Source organism: Lonchura striata, chromosome 4, assembly GCF_050655825.1.
Source record: "Lonchura striata isolate lonStrDom1 chromosome 4, ASM5065582v1, whole genome shotgun sequence".
NCBI lineage: Eukaryota > Metazoa > Chordata > Aves > Passeriformes > Estrildidae > Lonchura > Lonchura striata.
In genome coordinates this window covers 35,388,072-35,402,053 of record NC_140706.1, presented here as the reverse complement: position 1 = coordinate 35,402,053, position 13,982 = coordinate 35,388,072, and the positions used below count along the sequence as shown (strand labels likewise).

General features: G+C 34.4%; 1 protein-coding gene across 1 annotated transcript in view; it reads right to left on the bottom strand.

Annotated features, from left to right (window-relative positions):
• GPM6A (glycoprotein M6A) overlaps positions 1 to 13,982 on the bottom strand; it is a 116,043-nt gene that overhangs the window by 33,114 nt on the left and 68,947 nt on the right. The window contains exon 2 of the mRNA XM_021550824.3: positions 4,298 to 4,490. Coding sequence (XP_021406499.1) covers positions 4,298 to 4,490 — 193 coding nt within the window. The remainder of the gene's footprint in view (positions 1 to 4,297; positions 4,491 to 13,982) is intronic.

The window sequence follows — 13,982 nt, the reverse complement described above, 5'->3', positions numbered from 1 at the left end:
TTGGGAAATAGACAAAACATACCTTGTGCTGCTGATTTTCTAGAATCTTCTTTTGGAATTTGTTCCAAACAAAAGAAAAATATAAAAATCCAACTCATGCGACACACGCTTGATAATCACGTCTCTTTCTGCTGACTTTGTAATGTTCTCAAAATCAGTGATTAAGCAAGAAAATCTAGTTATACCTGGTACTTTGCAGATAGTGTTCACTGTATTTTATTAAGTTGTTAGGAGAATGACTGAAAACCACATCCACCTCAAGCAGATGGCTCAGATTTAGTGAAATCTATAGAGCTGTTAAACTGACAAAGTCAGCGACATAAACCATTCACCTCTTGCAGTTAAATATTATAAAAGTAGTTTTCGGGATAATTTAAAGCATCACATGTATTTTCTTAGGTTTTCTTTGGCTCACAAAGTAAAATGACTACTCTACAGACACTGAAAAAATCCACATCCCAAAAAAAAGCCTATGACTTCTGCAAATTCCCAAAGAGGCATTCCTTCCCTTGGTGGAGGAGTGGGTAGAGGGAAACAGCTACCTTTAGAACAGTGATATGGTTGTTAGTGAAACAGCCTGGAACTGTAGGGAATGAAGCTTCCCAAAAGTCATTCAGAAAGCAATATAATTACAGGTTAGTCCCAATGAAAAGGTCACACATTGATAATTCCAAATGTCTTTTTAGCCATCCAATTTATTAAAAGTTCATGGGTTTAAAAATGGTTGCCTAAAGAGAGAAGAGTCAACCATTCAGTAATTTATAAATTTGAGAAAAATTATGTAATTGACTGGAATTTATAGAATTTCAATGACAGCTACAAAACTTGCTTGCAATTTTTAAATTACAAATATTTACTACTTGTCAATATTTCCACAGCAGATACGATATGCAGCTGTTATAGACTCCTTGAATTCAGACAGTAATGCAGGGAGATGGAATGAGGGACCAGTCTGCAGGGCCAGCACTCAGATCACCTCTTTTATTCTGCAGGGCTGCTGCTTTTGGCTGAATGCCCAAGAGCTGAACGCTCCAAGCCAACTTTGCTGCTTATTGCAGGTTCTTAATTAATTAATCTCTCCCCAAGTGTCAAGGCATCATGTGGAGTGTGGGCAGCCCAGAGCTGCCCCAACCCCGGGGCCAGGAGAGGCTGAGGTGGGGGTCTGAACCCCTCTGGCTTCACTGAGATGAGGTCCTGGACCATGGGAAGGCTGAGGAGAGGCTTTAGGAGAGGCCAGGCAGGGACAGTCAGGGCTGTTGATGCCTTCAGGGATACTGATATGGGCGTTTATGAATGGTGTTGTTAGATCTAGGAAATTTGGGGTTTATTTGAGGCATTTAGAGAGTGTTTCAGATTTTGTTTATGCCCTCATTATGCCCTACTTTCCCTACAGGGCTCTGCTGCTTCTTCTAAATTATAGCCAGTAGCTGCATTGACAGAGATAAAAGATACAGGGTGGCTTAAGTTGTGTTATTTGCATTCAGAACACTGGTGGTGCTTGTTCTGACACAATGCAGGAAGTTAAAACAGCCTTTATCTCTTGCCACCTACATAAATAGCTCTCAGATTGGGATTGATTTTTATGCTGAGTGACATTTGAAACCCAGCACGCTAATAAAAATATAGACAGAAACCATAAGCATGATTAAACAGAATCGAACACACTTCACTCCACTGCAGCATCTGCCTGGCACATTTATCACAGGACAGACTTCAGGCCAGCCTGAGACACTTCACAGCACTAGGAGCATTAAGAGCCCAAATGTGTTAAATAACTTTTAAAATGTACACTTGACTAGGACACACTGTTAGATTTTTTGAAGTTCTTATAATTTTTAATCAGAAAAATAAAAAAACGTAGGTTTTGTTTCCATTTCAATATGTATAGTTTTAAGGATGTAGGCACTACAGTCTTTATTTCTACTTACATATACTTCTTTCTGGTTTTTAGTCTTTAAAAAGTATAATTATTATAGAGCTTTTGTACTGCCAATGGCTAATCAATACTTGTGAGAAAGCATCAAGGATTTATTATCCCTAAAAAATTTTTTTACAAGCAGTGTAATATCTACTTAAACAGGTAGAAAATTATTGTTTGCAAATTTCTTTGTGAGTTACACAGTTTACCCAGTTCAAAGCAATTGCTTATCTGATTTTAATCAATATACTTGCTCCTCCTGCCTTTAAGACATAAGTTTAGATATATCTTTCACAACTGAATAATATCAAATTTCATTTTACAATAGGTCTGGCAAAGAAAGAACTGGGTTTAATATCACTTAGTAAACAAAGAAAACAGATCCAAAAGCTTCTAGCTAAGAAAAACAAATACCAGGGGAAAAAAAATTACAATTCCTTAACCTTTTATGGTGAATTATATGCATTTGGTCTATATTCCCTGACTGATACTTTCACTTTAGTATGTGACAGAGAGAAGCTGAAAAACGTGCTGTGAAGAGAAAGCATTGATTTGTGGCTGTTCTGCACTAATAGCTTCCTAGGGACTAATAAAATAAGTTAGAGCCTAATAAAATGACTGATCTTTTATTCAGGAGAACAATGAACCTTAGCCACCAAGTCAAGCCAGACTCATCATTCTAAATGAAAACCCAAAAAGGCAAAGCAGAAGATACATCTTCCCGTTAACTCAACTCATTATTATACAAGAATATAAAAATTCCTTGATCCAAAGAAACAATTTTAATTTGGTGTAGCAGCGACAGATTTATTTGGTTCATGCTCCCTTCTGGCTACTAATCCTACAGTGAGTACACCTAAAATTTGTAGAGAAGCTTTGGAAAGGATGTTGATAACATACACCAAGAGAAGATAAGAAATTTCAGCTTCATTTCTAGCTCTCATGCAAATAGTGGTACCCAGTCAGATCAAATATACATGTATCTTGTTCATTTTTGTATGTCCAACAGTGAATGAAAGGAAAGAGTAAGAGCAGGCAAGTCAACAGGATAACCTCCAACACTAGTCTAGCCTTTGTGACTTCCTGAGCTGGAGAAGTCTGTGTGTCATTAGAAATCATTGATGGATTTGTTTTCCATTATTATCCAGTCTCCCCTTGAAGCCTTAAAAACTTCTGGCATCCATAATATGCAAAGATGTTTCTAGTTTTGCTATGAAAAAAATTGAAGAACTTGCTCCTGCTGAATCTGGTGCCTACTACTTTCCTCTGATACCTCAAACTTTTTATACTGGAATAGAAAGACAAAGCAATCCTGCATGTCTTATTTATAATACTGTCAATTTACAGACCAATTATGCAACAGTTCTTAATTACCCCCTTTCTAGACTGAAGAATTGTCCTATATCAATTTTTAACCATGTACTCCTGTTCTAGAATCATCCTTTCTTTCTGTTCTTTGAGGCGCCAATGTTGTATACAGTATTTATGATATAAATTAAAGATGGACTTATATAATGGCATAAGTATGTTCTCTGTTTCTCTTTGATTTTTCCACTTGTTGGTACTTGGTTTTTTGATCACTGCTAAGCCCTGAGATGTTTGTTGTAGAACCATCCATCAGAAGAGGTCAATGTTTTTGATGATCACTTCACTTTAACGAAAAATATTCATGAAAGAAAATAATTACAAATTTAAGGATAGGCTTCTTCAGCTTTAGTTACAACCATTAGCAGCTAGGTAAGAATTTGAATTTCAAATACCTAGGAAAATAATATTTTAAAGAGATAATTTTAAAGCTACAAGAAAACATTTCATTTAATTTCAACATATAATAAACTATTTTTTAAATGTAATAAATTTAACAAAGAGAAGTTGATGCTCAGGAAAACAAAGGTCTTTCAGAAATAGATTTTCAGGAATAGCAAAGCATGAAACCTTCAAAACAGTTTAATTCTAGAGAAACCGTAGGCAACAGAATTTTGACATTTCAAGTCTCAGGGGTCTGCACAACTCCTTGGTTACCTTTTTACTGTATTTATTCCCAGAACTCATACTTGTTGTACAAGTCTTCTTTATCTATTTATAGCTTTGTGACCACAGGGTTTGTTTGTTTGCTTGCTTGTTGTTTAAATGCAAGGATGCATGGAACAGATTTTTTTATATTATATGAAGTAAATTTTAGTAATAATTTAATTAAAGCTGTGGGATATTTAATAGTATTACAAATTGCTTGTAAATACTAAATATATCAGCTTGGCCAAAACTTCATCTGCTAAGCTTATCCAAATCATTTTCTTTATGATTTTTTTTTGAGTCAAATTTATATCCCTTGTGGAATTTTTCAGCAGTTTTAAAAGGAAACAAGTAAAAAGAGCTTACAGGGTGAAGGCATCAATAACATCTCCTGCAGATCTTGTCATCTCAAAGTAGGTTTGCAGAATGTTGACAGTTCCTGAAAGTGCTTCGTGTCCACAGCCACAGAAGAGTGCAACTCCAGCATAGAGCAGGATGGTAGCAATCAAAGATGCATAAGGAATGCCTCCCAGGCATTTGATGCAACACTCGAAGCATCCTACAAGAAAGAAATAAAAAACAAAAAGGTTATATGCTCCTAAATTATATAAAAATACCAAAAGAATGTTTTATGAGTGAGAAACACTTCTGAAAATTAAAGACTCTAGGCAAAAGAGAGTGTAGGTCAAGTAAAACAACCCAGACTGTCAGAAAACATGTGAAAGGTTGATCCAGCTTCTGAATTTTCTCAGTTGCTACTTGACTTATTAAATGTAGACATGCCATCTGATTAACATGAAAGGTTAAACAGTTAGTTCCTTGCAGAGCTTCATGTTTTTCTTCAGAGCAGGTTATAATGTCAGTCCTAGGTTATATCTATATTCACAATTCCTGCTGGTCACCTATCAGATTACTGAGAAAGACTCTCAATAACAGGAAAACCACAAAAAAAAAATTTAAAAAAATAAAATCAGTCAATTTCCTTCCATAATCATAGGTTTATTCCAATTTTTTTGACATATACTTCTGGCAACAGAATTGCTCCTGCTCACAACACCAATTTCTTATGCATCATTCAAATACCTCATGAAAATAAATAAAGACATCCACCAAAGAACACAGAATTAAAAAAAAATATATAGTTAAAGTTTCTTTCAATATATTTCACTCTATGTGATGGTTCTTAAATGAAGGCAATTGCTCTTGAGTTATAAAAGCCCAGCTTCTTGTCCCACCATCAGTGTCTAAAATAATGCCCAGTTCCACAAAAAAAAAAAATATATATATTTCTTCAGTAAGCGTGTTCAAGTTTCTAGCACTACACTTCTTAGTTTCATGAATGCAGCATCTCTGACTCTTCCAAGTGTCATCAATCCCATAAGACCTATTACACCCCTGGAACCCTTCCTATTGCCTTCTGAAGGGGCAGGCAAGGTGGGAACCACTGGCTGAGAGAGGACAAACAGGCATTGACTCAGTAATCAGAAGTTGCATTTTCTCCTAAGCACGATCAGTTTATAGCAAAAAGGACCTGGATAGAAAACAAAGTGAAGTATATAGATTTTTAAATATTTATACAGACAAATACCAATTACAAATGACATATAACATGTTCAACAGGTATGATTCAATATATTTTAACTTGTTCCAAAGACTTTATGCTATGCCAATCATAGTACCAGAGATATATCAAAAAAAAGCGCCATTCTTTAAAGACAGTGTGTCTACTTTCATTATGTCTAAGTCTCAAATGTTGCTTCTCTCTGTAATTTCATATTTTGTCCTTTAATTTGGTCTATTTCTATTTCCTTTAGCATACATAAGCCAAGTAATAACTTCCTCTGTCTGTTAAAACCTTCATTCACTGCTTTTAATGAATATTAAATAGTCATATATATATATATATGTTTAGCATTTATATATATATAAAATTTATATACAAGATTGCTTGAAGAGGACAGTTTAAGCCATTTTCAAATCTGTACACATTTTACCCAAATAGAAATGCCTAGCTATTTTGTAAATGTAAGTAATATAATGGAAGGCAGTATTCAAATGGCTAGATAGCTTCTGGAAAAAAATACATATATAAATATATATACTATATATATATACTAAAATATATATAAATATATACTAAACACTGAATATACTAAATATATATGCTCCACCTGGAGCATTCACCACACACCACCAGGGGTGTAACACCTTCCAGGCTTTTAGGTGAGAGCATTCAATCTCCTTCCCTCCCCCATCTCTGAGCCCACACATTACTGGGTGAAGAGCAGATCGTCCTTGCAATTCCTGCCATTCCCCTGCGCTGGCAGCAGGCAGCTCTCCTCTTCAGCAGCACAAGGCTTGCCATGTCCAGGGGTGGATGAATCTTTCTTCAGTGATAGACTACAGGGCTTTTACAGCCAGGGACTCTGCACTTTTCATCACTGCAAGGTCTTAGGAACAGACTAAAAAAATGTATAAATGCTTTTGGGATAATTCTGCATGCAGATAACTGCAGGGATATCTTAAAACTTCTTTGGTCCTGTTTGCTAAGATTACCCAGCTGTGATTAGTTCTTCAGTGTTTAAAGGACTATACAAATACGAGAAAAAAAAAATTACTGGAAAATCTTTGTATTAAAAGCAAAAATCCTAGGTATATATTTGAAATAAGTTCATTGAACAAGAACTATGGGACAATATATAGTCATCTGACATCAGAGTTCATCACAAAACACCCATTGCCATTTTCAGTACAGAATAACAGCAAGAAAATCCTCAGAAAACTAATACCACTGTATTGACATCTATTGACATTATATGAGAAAGTAAAAAAGAAGGGGAGAGATGATAGTAGGTTAATAACAGAAATGATGTATGAGGGCTTGTAAAGTCCAAGATGAAAAAATAACATAGACCTAAATATTTTCAGGGACACATGGACTTTAGGGAGTGTTTCTTAATATTGCAATAGCTTGGTGCAGGGAAAAGGAAGAGAGATTTTGTAAAGATTTATTTTTCCCCTGCTGAGAAAGATGAAGTGGAAGAAAACAAGTTGTGTGCACTGTGTGGGAACAGCTGGCTGTGCATTACCTCCTGATGCTGCTGCACCTCACTCTCTAGTCCAGTGATGGTTGAGCACACACTCAGATGTCACAAATTCAGATGTCATCAAAACCCACAGCCAGTGATATTACTTGAACTTTATTATAGTGAAACAGTGTAAAAGCAGTAAAAAAACATAACAAAAACAGTAAAATAGCATAACAAAGTAAAAAGAGTATACATGATAGATGTAATAATGTACAATCCAAGGAAAAAATTAATCCAAAATAAATCAGTTCTTTTCCCCAGTCACTTCAAAATTTGTAAAATAACTGAAACAAATTTATATTTTGTGAAGTAGTGCTTCTATTAATCACTAGCATTAAAACTGTTCATGTTTGTAAGCCTTTGAGTGAAGCTTTTATTTCACCAATTCAAGATCTTTTCATTCATGAAAAAATGCTGGGAAAAATTAATTCAAACACATGAAATTTTCAAATAATCATATATTGTCAAAACCTTGTTTATTTATTTCAGTCTTCTATAGCCCTACTACCTTTCTCACTGCTTACTTCATGAGTAACTCCATAATTTTCAGTGCTGTCAAACAACTCAAAACTAAATAATACTGGTGAATCAGCACTATGATCTTTAAATGGATATTACACATCATTCATACACCACACAAGGTAATATGCTATAGGTAATATCTGCTCCAATTCTTTTCTTTCAGCTGTTCAGAATGTGCAAATGGCTGTTTAATCCCAGAACAATAGGAATGTTATTTTAACCTGCACAGTGATATTGAATCACCAGCACAGTGTGACTCAGCTATGAGATATGTGTGTATGTCTGTGCCAGACAGGCAGTCATTCACCTCTCCCAACACCCTCTTCACAAGGCACTTAACACATCCAGTCACAGAAATAATTACTAGGAAAGATGAAAAAGATTCTATGCTCCTTTGATGTTTATTCTCATCTCCAAATACACTTTTCAGTACTTTTCAAACTGTTCACTCTGCACAATAAACTTGTGCTATATAATTCAGCATCTACTGTTCTTATTTTGCTTACTTATACAAACATTGTTCCTTCAGGTAAAAATATAAATCTTCTGGGGCCACATGTCTTTACCAAAACTGCAGGAAGTAATTGAAAACACTTCCTTTTTTGTAGTTTTCAATATGAAGGTCTGTACTGTTCTTTTTTCCTCTGTTTTATGAACATAATCACGTAGGGAAAATTTAGTAATGAAATACACAGAAGCTGACAAGACAAGAAATTTTATTTTATGCAGATAAATAAAACTCCAAATACTGGCTATATTCAGCTATCAAAACACAACCCATTAATGTTGCACTACATTCATCCATTTCCAGTCAACAAACATCTCATAAACAAATACCTCTTTGTTCTTCTTAGTACAATTATTACTGTCTACACCAGAAATATTCTTGATATATATCTTTAAACTTCCTTACACAGGCAAATCTGTGCAAATCTTGTCTAGTTTCTGGGTTTGGGTGTAAATATTCTATCTTCAATTGCACCAACCAAAAATAAGTTGACTTTCTATCTATACAATCTCTACATTATAAAGGTAAAAAATTTTGATATCGAGGAGAAGAAGAAATTTTCCCTGTGATTTAAAGGTAATTATGCACACAAATTGCATCACCACAATAATTTCTTTTTTTCATGTGTTAATGGTATGTGAACTTTTTCTCCTCATTGTAGATCAGGACATATAACTAACAAAAAATACTCAATCCATTTCTGTTCAGTATATTTTAAAGAAAAAAAAATATTTCTTATATCTCATGCCACTTCTATCTCTGAAAGTTAAATCAATGACATCAGAACCAGTTTCAGAATGCTGTTATGCTACTGCCTTTTACATAAATCATTAAGAAAACCTATTCACCCCAGATATTAACATGAAGAAATTCAATATTAAAAATATATAAGAAGTAAACATAGAAATTACAGAAGGATATTCTGGGTTGGTTTTTTTTTTTTTTTTTTGCATCCTTTCCTGGTCATTTGCAGCTGGAACACCTAAATGATTAATCAGAGACAACGACATGCCCAAAGAATTACTGATTAAGCACAGATAATTACCTCTCCAATGGGAGCAAGTACCTCTGAAGAACATACAATATTTTAATAAAATCTTTTCTTAAATTACTTTCCTTAGAGTTTTCTATCTACTATTAGAAGACAGGACAGCATACCCCAAGTAAAATTCCAGAGAACTACATAAACTTGTAATGTAAAACAAAATAACAAAATCTGTGTCTTCCATGCCTGGCTAGGCATGCTTTTTCTTCATATCTAAATTTGTACCACTTGTCATACAGCTTTCATGGCCAATCAACTCAAATACAATTTCACAGTCCCATCATGAATCATGCAGATTCACTTCTGAATTCTATTAAGCCAGACCTAACCTCAAGTCAAGCCACTGTTATGTAATATTTTAATTGATAAACACAGCCATCAAAACACAATGTATTGAAAGAAAAGCGACAATTTTACTTATCTCTTGTTCCCTCAAATTGCTTTACATGCAGCATGATTTCCTGATCTGAAACTGGACTCCAGGACTTCACAGTATAGCAGCAGGTAGAAGAATCCAGGTCCCTCAATACTATCCCAAGGACAGAGGAAGGACAAGCCATTCACAATGTGGTTTTATAAAGCTGCAAATGAGGTGAAGCAACATTTGGGAATGAATCATCAAAGATCACCTCTGTACTTTGACTTGGAAAACCTGCTCAAGAAGTGCTGTAATGCACAATCCCATGTGATTTGGTCCCAGGCTCATTAATGGAACACATCCCCACTTTGCTCCACCCTCTTCCATTATACAAGATCTACTGGAAACTTGACCAGTAATGCTAACTGAAGTTGTTTTTTAGTCTTGTTCAGGAGATGATTTCTCATTTAGATTAACCTTCAATAAGAATGCTTACAATTACAGCACTACCTATCAAGCAACAAAAAGCAATTTTACCACAAAATTAATTTGGATATCCTGACTGTTATGTCTACAATGGAAAAGTAAATTAGACATTGAACACTTGTAAGAAACATGGTATGTAGAAAAGCAAGAATAGTGTCCCAAGAAACACAAAAGAGTTTTAGGAGATAGGCAACTAATTGCAGGAAAATAAAAAAATAACAAATATGAACGTATCCTTTACACATTAAATTGTGTATCATTACTGGATCTACTTATCTCCACAGTGTGATTGGATATTAGCTAATCAGATATCAGCTAATGCTGAAAATTAAAATATTAGTCCTCAGGCTTTTACAGTCATTCTGCTGTGAATAGCTGCTTCAGTCACTGCACTCAATGTGGGACCAAGGCTAGGAGGAATTATAAAGACTTTTTCTTATTTGGATGCAAAATGCTTCAAACTAAATTGACATACTTAACACTGTGCATTGTCAAAATCACTATAATGCACGTTTGTTCATGAGAATCCCACAGGCCAAGATGACAGCTTTAAGCAGTGGAGATACAGTTTGGTTATGCTGGATCTTGGAAGCAGCTCCCACAAACCCAGCCCTTCACCAGATCACTGTCCTCATATTGCCTTGCATTTAAAAAAAAAAAAAAAAATCCCAGAAACCACCTTTGTGGGCAGGTTAGGATAACATTGTTGCCCAGGGAATTATATGGAGGATAAACATGTGCAACTTGCAGCCAGAAACTTCTCTATAACATCTCACACAATTCCTCCTTTAACTGAAAAGCAACAACCATCCCACCCACGCTCTGATCCTCTAACTTAGAGAAATGTTCAGTCATAAAAAGAATATGACTTTAGATATTTGAATGACACTGGGATTATGTCACCATGGGCATATCAAGCGCACAGATATCCCCCAGTGGCCCCAGGTCAACAACAAAAATTATCATTTTGCGGCATAAAAACCCACAATTTCCCATCCTATTTACTACTACATTTTGTCTATATGTTGATACAAAGGAGTTTCACTAATATAAAAAATCTGAATAAAATCTTTAAAATAAGTTTCAAAACAAAAATAAAAAAAGAAATTCATACCTGTAATAAAGTGGTCTGAAAATGCAGCCTTAAGATCTGAATGTGTATGTCAGGAATTCTTAAGTGAAAAAAAAAAATCACATCTTTATTGACAGCTTTAAGAGGTGATTTCTTATGTGGCTAAATGCTGAAATACTTGAAATTGAAGCAATAAAGGTAAAAAATTTGTTCTTTCAGCATATTTTGAAATACAGAAAATATTCAAAATCTTCTCTGTAGTGATTAAAGCAAAAGGAATAGAGTGGTCACAGTTTAAGGAACTTAACTGAGTTCAGCTCAGTTTTATCTACCATTTTTTTAAAGAAATGAAATAATCAATTGCTCATTTATTCTAGCCTATAACAATATAAGATTGCTCAGTACTTGTACTAGGAAAATATATTGTTGTAAAAACTTTTCTAAATTGAACTTAATTATTTGAGAATTTTAGTTAGAAATTTTAGAATTTCGATACCCGCCTAGGTCAGTAGTCCAATGTAAATTCAAGAATTTCATGGAATGTAAGTAGTTTTTTTATTTTTAAACTTGTAAAAGCTCCTTGTAGCAGCACCAATATTTTTAGAAGAGAAAATTGTGCACCAAAATATGTTTTTCAAAAGGAAAATACTAAGACCTTCAAAAATCTAATTTACAAACTAATTTATTAATAACTTTTTTTATCCTGCGTGCATATGCAAATTTTAAAGATCTTTCATGCTTGTTTTCATTTGAAATATGGGAAGCTGGAGATTACATAGTATTTTAGTATAATACAGTACATTACACAAAATCCCTTCCTCCCTTTCTCATATGGATGCTGTCTTGATCTGAGTAACAGATAACAATTAAACCTGAATAAGGGTAATAGAATTAGTACATTTTTTGTACACTGCTTAATGTTAGGTGTGATTTAATCCAGAACTGTCCCTTGCTCTTGTCCCTTATTCCTTGTTAAGCCCTCAATACTCCAGTTCAATTTGTAGTGTTTAACAAACTGCACTCATGACAGCAAAAAAAGTAATTCAGCAAGCTCACTAATAACCATGGTACCTCCTACATCAGAAATATAATTTAGAATTGCATTTTCATAATATGCATTGAGCATATTTCTTCACTTATATTCAAGGCAATTAAATCTCAAATGGATTTCTTATATAGACACCTAATAATTCACTGTCCTAATGTAGAGTTGGAGTAAAATGAAACAAGCTACTTTTCCAGTGAGAAGAAATTTTATTTCAAGAAGCCTTCATCTATAGCACTTAGCTATTCAAACAGCTGTGTTTAGGAAACCCACCTTGCTGAGTAACCTATAATATCTGTGTTACCATCAGCTGATATAACAAACTTGCAAAGCCAAATCAAAGATGTATTCCATATCTTGTTATTATATTAAGTCTTCAGCTAAGTGTAAAGACACAGCTAACATAAAGAAACATTGAAACTCAAAGCATGAAAACAGTAAGGAAGAAGAGATCCTCTCTTTCTTCTAGTTTAGGAGTCACATGTGTGTACTAATCCCAAGATAATAAACAAGCTTCTCTTGTTCCATCCACCTCTACTGCTCTGAAATCTGGAAGGGAAAAAAAAAAAAACAAACGGGCTACATACAGCCCCTTTTTACTAAATAACTGAAACATAGCTTAGAATAGCTGAAATGTGGATAAATGCACATATACATTTATATGCACACATACAAAAATCCATTTTCCATCAAAGTGGACTGTACTCTTTTATCAATAATCAAATAGATTGTTGACTTCCTCTGTTGCACCAAAGTATTCTGCCAAAGTATTTGTTGAACTTGGATAACTCTCTAATGAATGATGAGAATCACTAGATATCACACATTAATAAAAGAGCACTGTGAAGAAATACACCTGATTAGTACCTTTTGGCAAAATGCAGATCTAAGTTGTAGTGACACCAGAGAAAGAGTGGCTTGGCAGTAAAGTCTCATAATGAGTCATGATCAAAGGTTTAGATTTCATGTAGTGAAGGTACATTCCAAGCTCTAGCAGAGACTGCACAACATCCTGAAAAGCTAATTTGTATTTCTTCCCTACTCTATAACTCTCAACAACAAAGGGAAGCTACCTTGGATTGACTGAAAATACTTTTTTAAAGCAAAAAGCCTCATTTGCTTTGCCAGTCAGAGAGGAAACTAACCTTTCCATTACTTTAGGGTTGTTTTTCTTTTCTTCTTTGATGGACAGGTAAATGATCATCCTGCATGCTGTATGCTTCCTTTAAGGTACCAGTGCTACCTTTCCCAGCACTGTCAATTGTAATTCTAAGAACTAATTTAAGCAAAAGCTCCTGGCTGCACATCTCACAGCTTGTCAAAGAAATTGGCTCAGCTACTATTTAGGTACCTACCCACGGCTCCGTTTATTAAGGTATTGAGAATGTGCTTGGCTGAAAGCCTGTGGCTTGTCCAATTGACTTAAAATCAAATTAACACCATAACTAATAAAATCTACAGAATATGACATAGATATCCAGAGCTAGATGACATTGCAACAATTGATATGATACCTTCATTGTTCCACACTCATATAAAAAATGTTGCACATGAGATATTTATGGATATCCATGTTTTGTTTTTTTTATTTGTGCCCAAGGGGGTAAAGTTTCCGGTGAGAATGAAACACAATATTAAGAAAAAATATTGGAAAAGGGACATGTACATGCTTGGGAAAATTTATTTTATCAGTATTGGTATTGCTTGCAACACAATATTAAGAAAAAATATTGGAAAAGGGACATGTACATGCTTGGGAAAATTTATTTTATCAGTATTGGTATTGCTTGCAATGTAAACCAATGCAAATTTTTCAGAAAAAGTATACATTAAAACAATTTAATTATATACATGCAAAAATTTATACATTCACACCGTGGACAGAAATGAATACTCACATTTTGAACACTGATGATTATAATAATG